General features: G+C 51.9%; 1 protein-coding gene across 5 annotated transcripts in view; it reads left to right on the top strand.

Moving 5' to 3' along the window:
• Positions 1-7,325, top strand: part of EPS8L3 (EPS8 like 3) — a 33,220-nt gene that overhangs the window by 20,777 nt on the left and 5,118 nt on the right. Inside the window, exons 15-20 of one of the 5 annotated variants that reach the window (XR_002096686.1) lie at positions 672-706; positions 1,710-1,791; positions 2,669-2,791; positions 3,117-3,202; positions 4,440-4,572; positions 5,933-7,106. Coding sequence is in view for 4 of the 5 variants with exons in the window: in XM_019513868.1 (XP_019369413.1) it covers positions 667-706; positions 1,710-1,791; positions 2,669-2,791; positions 3,117-3,202; positions 4,440-4,572; positions 4,979-5,014 (500 nt within the window). In the remaining variant the exon portion in view is untranslated. Of the gene's footprint in view, positions 1-666; positions 707-1,709; positions 1,792-2,668; positions 2,792-3,116; positions 3,203-4,439; positions 4,573-4,978; positions 5,171-5,932; positions 7,220-7,325 lie in introns of those variants that run through there. The other 4 variants (XM_019513869.1, XM_019513868.1, XM_019513867.1 and 1 more) reach the window with 4 other exon arrangements.

Below are 7,325 nucleotides of genomic sequence, written 5' to 3'. Positions count from 1 at the left end.
CCCCACGGAGCAGGTGAGTTTGCTGGCTCAATTCCTTGATCTCTCTCGGATGCCCTGATGTTGGCCCTCTGCTTCTCTCCAGCACAAGCAGTAGGCTGGTGGCAGGCTGTGACCTATCAGGGAAGGTATGTCTGCACAGAGCTCGAGTGCCCCTATGGTCCAGAAAGCAGGCAGCATTGCCACCCTGCAGGCATCCCCCAACCGCCTGACTCTTGAGCGCTCCGTCTCCACCATGCTTGGGAACGAGGGCTTCCCTGCCTTGTTTTTGGGTCCAATGCTGACAGCAGGAGTGAGCGAGGGGCCCTCTTGCCTGGCAGCACACTCAGGAGGACCATGGAAGTGGTATAGACATGTGCCGAGTCTCTGGGGAAGGGCTGCGCTCCCCAAGGAAGTGTTTGAATATATACAATGCACTTGCTTCCCAGTGCCTGCTGCATTGTACTGTGCTGCATGCCTGAATACTACTGCCCCCATCTAACAGCTAGGCAAGACTCTTCTGTAGCTCAGAGCTGCAGGCTTGTACTTCCCCAGCAGAAGACACTGGGCTTGTACCTGCTGTGTGCTGTCTGCATGTGACATCAGTGATGCTGGGAAGCACTTTCACTGCACCAGCAGTTTTCCAGATGCATCTTTGTATGCAACTAAAGCATGTGTGCTCTCTCTCCTTGCAGCAGCCTGAAGACAGCCAGGGCTACTACTCAATCAGGTACATGTGCCTGTCCCCACCGTGGTACTGCTAGCAACCTGATAAAGGGATTTTCTGTGCCCTGTGGGGACGTGAATCCTGTGAACATCAGCATGCATGAATGAATAGAAGCAGGGCAGGGCCCTGGATGGAGAAGGGCAGAGAACACGTGGCATGGAATATACTGGGACCACACACATCCCTGGTTCCCTAGATCCCCCTTCCTCCAAGTGTTCATCTGCATGCACTACACATGTATGCCGGTGCACATGGGCTGGAGTATCTGCTGCAGGGCAGAAAGCAATATGCCTCCAGGGACAGGGGCAACCTGTACAGAGCCTCTGTGGTTGGACATGCAGGGCCCAGCCTGCTGCAGCACAGGAAAGGCAATGAAGGCAGGGGCCTCCATCTGCCCTGGGGCCCAGCAGTACATGCTGTGTCAAAGGAGGAGAGGGGAAATAGTGTGTGTGAGATGAGGAGCTTCTTGGCAAGGTCCGACCTGCTGGACACAGGAGGAGAATTGCCGCAATGGACAAACAATAAAGCTGCTCAACTCCCATGTACACTAAGAGTGGGTCACCTTTCCTGGCCCCACTGTGGTCCAGGGATGCATGCCAGCCTGCTGCTCCCCTCTGTGTCTGTGGCACTGCTCTGGGCAGCCCCAGGTGTTTGCACTTCCCCCATAAGCCTTTCAGGGTGGCCAATCAACTGTTCTCCCAGGAGTAACCAGCACTGTGCCTGGCAAGCACCTACTGTGATGGGAGCACCCCCTCCATCCCCACAGGGGCACAGGAGAATTGAGGTACTCAGCACCCAAAGGTGCATGTAAATAAAACCCTTTGGGGGCGTCAATAGCAGGACAGACACATGCAAAACTGGAGGGACTCCTTTGAAATGAGCAGCATTCCCAATCCACACAGATTTGGAGCTGGTGGCTCTCCTAGCTGGTTCACTAGGGATCTAGGAAGCCAGAGGCCACCATGGATCAGTTCTCTAACTAACTCCAGCCGTGGTCTCCTTCCAGACCTGTACTCATGCAAGCCATGTACGAATTCGAGGCCAGGAACCACAAGGAGCTGTCAGTGAGGAAGGGAGACATGCTGGAGGTAAGGCACCAAGAGACTGTCACAGCCAGAGCCAAAACCTCAACAGCTGAAGCACAGGTGCCTGGGGATGGGCCTGTCCCGGTGCTCTCTCTGCGAGGCACCGTGCACCTTCACTGTGCTCCTTATAGTCAGGGAGGCAGGGTGGCAACTAGTATGTCAAAACAGGCAAGCTGTCAAAAGCACCATGGCACTTGGACTAATGACCTGAGATTGCTGCCTATCAAGAAGTGATAGGCATGCACATGAGCAGAAAAAGTACTGCTAGCAAAGGATTTGCTCTTGCCAGTGGGCACAGGGTCCAGGAGTGGAGCTGGATTTTAATCAGGCAGGTAGGCTGACCATACAGAAATCCAGGGCACTGCCACCCCACACCTGCAAGCGGCTCTGCGCCATTCTCATTCCTGGCCAGACTGCGCCTTGTGCCCCTGTGTTTCTGAGACACCCTTTATAAATCCTGACAGCCAGCCAGGACCAGCTTCTGAAATCCAGGACTGTCCCGGCTAAAACAGGACATATGGTCACCCTACTAATAGGACACCCAGCAGCACCTGTTCACTAGTGATGCATGTTTGGGTCTCACAAGAATAGCATGCTGATGCCCAGGCAGAGTGGGAAGGAAGTGACACTCCCATCCTATGGCTGCAATCACGGGCAAGGTTGGCTGGATGCAAGGACCCCACAGGCTAATGCATTATGTGCTAGGCCTTGCACTAAATGAAGGTCTCTGTTCTGGGCAGGGGAAGGGGGTCAGGTGCAGTGACCATGCTCCCAGGAGCACGATCCCCGGTCTCTGTTAACAGGGCACAGTAGCTTTCACTTGCTTGCTGCCAGGGCTCATGCAGGCTGATTTTTGACTGTCCCATGTCCCTTGGCTCAGGTGCTGGACCAGCGGAAGAAGTGGTGGTTCGTTCAAAACAGCATGGGCGAGAGGGGCTACATCCCCAGTAACATCCTGGCTCCCGCAGATCAGGAACCATCTGTAGAGAATGGCTTGAATCAGGTGGGACCTTCTTGCTCCAGCACAGCACTGAACTGCACTGCATTGCCAGAGCTAGGCCCTCGCTCTTGAGCTTTGACAGGGGAGATGCTTGGCTTATAGGGAGGTTGTTTCCAAGCCTTCATGTGCATCCTTTGCCCAGCACACACCTAACTTGACATAAAGGATCCTGTCCTGGGACCACCAACACAGAAAGAGCTCTTATACCTGCAGCCACTGTGGGGGGCACAGCAGAGGGTAGCATATGCCTTTGCCCATCAGAGACAGTGGTTTAGCTTGCACCAGTGTTTACCATGACTCCCCATGCCTTCCTCTCTTTTGGATCCAGGGTCCACAAGAGCCCCCCAGCCTGACGCTGAACTCCACAGCAGCAGAGGTGACCGAGTGGCTGAAGGACAAGGGCTTCTCCAAGATGTAAGTGGGCTCCATCCCTAAACACAGGAACCTCTTTGTTAAGGCCCTGCTGGGGGGGAGAAACAGAGGGACCCTGAAAAGGAAAGAGACTGGGCTTAAGAGGCCTTTGCAAGTGTATGGTGAAAGCTGAAAGCCACAAGCCATTTTTGCCCTATCCCCTAGCAAGGGACAATCCTTGTCTGGTGCAACGAGCTCCCCCCCAGCTCTATCCCTGGTCCCACACCAGCATCAATCCTGAAGCTGCCAGTTCACCTCATGCCCACTAATTCCTGGAGCCCCAGGTCAGCAAATGCACCAGCTCTGCAGGCAGCTTCCCCATCACGTGCGTCAAGGGGCCAGGCCCGGAGCAGGGCCCATGTAAGAAGCTGACAATCCAGTTCAGCGGCGGCACTGACAACTGAGAACAGGAACAGCAGTGAAAATAAAGAAATGCAAACTGCCGCTCCAGGCTGAAGCCAAGCTTAGTTTCATTTCCCACCACTTCTGTGAACTGCAGTAACACTGAAAGGAATTTGGAAACAGAAAGTCGTTTCAATTGACAAACGAAACAAGGTCTTGGCAGTTGCAAGAGCTGGGATTCTTTGGGCTTTTTCAAAATAGTTTTGCTCCCTTTTCCAGGATCCCTTCTATACCCCCCTCATTCCCAGCCCCACCTCAGCAGAAAAACGAGCGTGGGAGATGTTGCAATCCTCCTGAACCTGTTTTTGCCAAAAAAATATCCCCATCTTTCCCCACCTGAGCAAAGAGCCATTGGCACAGGGAGTTTGCAGCCAGAGGAGCTAGTCAGTCCCAGGAGCAAAATACAGCTCTTCCCCCCCATCCCCACCTGCAGCATAGGACAAACAGCAATCCTCGCCCTTACCTCCTCGAAGCATAGCTGGTCATCCCAAGCCCAAATATTGCCAGCATCCCTCAAGCTGAGCTGAGCGTGGCACCAGTTAGGGTTTCTGGCCTGTAACAGTGCTGGATCGCTGGCCTCAGCTGATCCATCCTAGCAGCTGTTCCCACTCTCTCATACATGTTGTTTGTCCAGCTGCGTTTTCCCAGGGGCAGACGGGCCTGCACGCATCTTTGTTGCAAGGACAGAGAGGCCTCACAACTCAGGCCGTACTCGCCTTTCAGAGGTGTCACTGATAGCTGGGGCTGAGGAAGACAGCATCCTTCCCCATACTGCCTGTTCCCCTCTTCTTCCCCTCCTGTGGGGGCCTACTAACCCTCCCCTTGCTCTCTGCCACAGCACGGTGAAGGCCCTGGGTGTGCTGACAGGGCGCCAGCTGCTAGCGATGAGCCAGGATGAACTGAAAGTCATCTGCCCAGAAGATTGGAGACGCGTCGTCTTCAGGCTGTCAGCAGTTAAAACCTCCCTGGGGGTGAGTTTTCCCTGCAAACTTTCCAGTAAAGGCAGGATACAGCCCCCCAGTTAACAGTACCCTGCTCAGGGTGCAGTCTCACTTCCTAGGTACAGAGGGGCTCTCTGAATGCCCAGGTAGACTGGCCCATAGGACAGGCAAGAGAGATGCCAGGCTGAGCAAACAAGAAGGCCACAGCCTGCAAGAGAGACCTTATTTTGGGTACTTCTGGTTGGGGGTCCAAGTCAACACATGAGGCTCCATTTCCAAAGGCTGCTCAATATCTGTGGGCATGGGGGATCCTCTGTGCTTCCTGAAGACTTGGACCCATGTCAGAGCACCTGCCCCAGAAATGTTTTGCCCAGGATCAGAGCATGAAGCAGTAGCAGAGCAGAGATCATAATTCCTGCTAATGGGCCCTTGCCAGACAGCAGCTGTTAACAATACCTGCTTTGAAGGATGAAAGGACCTTACATCCCAGGACTGATAGGAAGAGGGAGAGATGTATGCACAGTATGTTAATAAATGAGTTTTGCATGACCTCAGCTGTTTAGGGCAATGGTTTAGGACCAGGGAGACATGCACTCAATCCTGTACTCCAGCAGGCCTCCTGGGGATGGGCAGAGAACTTGCACAAGGTACGCAGACCTAGATCCTCAGGCACATTGAATCAGGGGCCTAACAGCTTTGAGGACCTGGGTGCCACTCTCCCCCTGGGCCTTAGCATGCTTTTTTCTGCAGATAGGGTCAGAGCACAGCCCCGTATCAGTTTCCAGGTAGAAGCCAGTGGAGACCACAAGGTGCTCAGGTACTGCGGTAGAAGAGATTCTAAGCTCCCCAATTATTGGGAAGCTACTGGAGTCAGCCACAAGCTTTCACAAGCTGCCCTTCCTAAAAAAAAAAAATTGCAAACCTTAACTCTAACTAAAACCTGATTTTTTTTTTAAGTTTGCTAAAGAGAGGGAAATAAGAAGCCCCTAGTCCATCCATGAACCCCTAGGGTTGGAAGGGACCTCAGAAGGTTATCCAGTCCAACCCCCAATCTCTTCCATGTCCTTTTCTCATTGCTGTGGCAAAACACAAGGTGGGAAGAAAGGAAAAGCCAAGTTTGTAAAGCTGTAAACATTCAGGTAGACAAGGTTTCAAGTGCACAAAAAAAAAGTGGTTTCCAATACTTGAACATGGGTCGATGTCCGGAGTCCCACAGTTCTACTGGCAGTGATGGCACAGCGACCACCAGGGAATTACTGGTGCTGGCCTAGTCTGTGGCTTTGCACTGATCCCAAGGGTGGGCACACATCCACATCTCTTACTCTAAGGCCTTAGCAGAGGTTTTGCACTGGGCTATCTGATAACCTCTTCTTTTTTCCCCTTGTTGCAGATGAACCCTTATGATTAGCAGGCTCCCTATGCCACTCACCGCCAGCTGCAACAGGTCGAGGGGCTTGCAAGGACCAGAAGAGACTGAGCTCTGGGACACCTCAATAGCAGATCTCTCCTAGATCAGCAACCTTATTGCTCACCTTGGATTCTATACATAAGTTTCTCCTCCCCTTGCATGCAGGTTAGGCTTGTGATTGCTAGAGATTCATCTTTGCTACAGCCTTGTCAGGCTATTTATTCTGTGTAGGACACTCCTTGGCCTCCATTAAGGCCAGAGACTGCTGCTAACATGTTATCTCCCCTAGTTATTAAGATACCAGAACTAGAGAGAATTTCTGCCCCATTGCCCCAGCATTTAAGCGAATGGTTCTCAACCTTTAAGACCCACCCCCCAACAGAAAACACCAGCTTTTAGTTTTCACTCACTTGTCAACTATGGGGTAGGGGAAATAGTAAAGCAGTTAGTCTGCAGCAAAGAAATCAGAAACAGCACAGCAGGTCAGAATGCTTTTGACACTATACATTCCTGTTTGAAATCTCTGGGTTTACCTTGTGACTCGTGTAGATGCTTGCACACTGAAACAGTGCGAATATTGTGCATCACCCTTAAAAGGAGCTGACAGCACCCTGCTTGAAGGCTGGCTCCATGACGGCACAGCACCGACATGGTGCTTTAGTGTACAGAGCTGAGCTGTGGCTCTTGCAAGCTGCTGTAGGCCCCACCACAGTGATAAGTCATAGCACTTTTCTACCACTACCAGAAATTAAATCCCCACCTATTTACTAGAGAGCATTGCCCACCCCCACCAAATCCTCCTTTAGGAAAGAAGCATCCCCTTGGAGAGAAAGTGGGGGAGGTCCTTATCTTAATACTGAGTGCAAAAGGGAAAAGCAGATGCAACCTACTTAAAAACATTTTGAAATCCAGTTGTCAGGTCTAGTTTGTCCTTTCTGCTGTCCGAGCCCCCAAGGGTGGAAGGCTCCTATACAAATTCAGAGATCCGATGTGCAATAGTGGAAGTTGTGTAGGACAGAAAGCCACAGTAGCAAGAAAACTAGTCCAAAGTCTCTCCCTTATGCTAGGACAGGCTCACACCTGCAGAGATAAAATGCCCCTGAAAAGATACCCAGTTCTCACAGGTGCTTTTACTCTACAGTCACCTAAGGCTGAGGTATTGCCTAACTGGATAAAACAAGTGTTGCAGAGACTTTGTACCTGGATGTTTTATTTATAGCCTCAAGTTGTTGACTCTACAAGCAATAAAGACAAGGAATCAGCAGCTCACTTGCAGTGTTTGAGGAAGTGAATAAATAGCTTTTGTCACCACGCTGGTGGGTGAGAGTCTCAGCCTGCTGTGGTGTCTTCTGGCAGGCACAAAGCTGAAAAAGTC

This window comes from Gavialis gangeticus, unplaced genomic scaffold, assembly GCF_001723915.1.
Source record: "Gavialis gangeticus isolate Ggan-Ray unplaced genomic scaffold, GavGan_comp1, whole genome shotgun sequence".
NCBI classification, from domain to species: Eukaryota; Metazoa; Chordata; order Crocodylia; family Gavialidae; genus Gavialis; species Gavialis gangeticus.
This window is presented reverse-complemented; position numbering and strand designations above follow the sequence as displayed.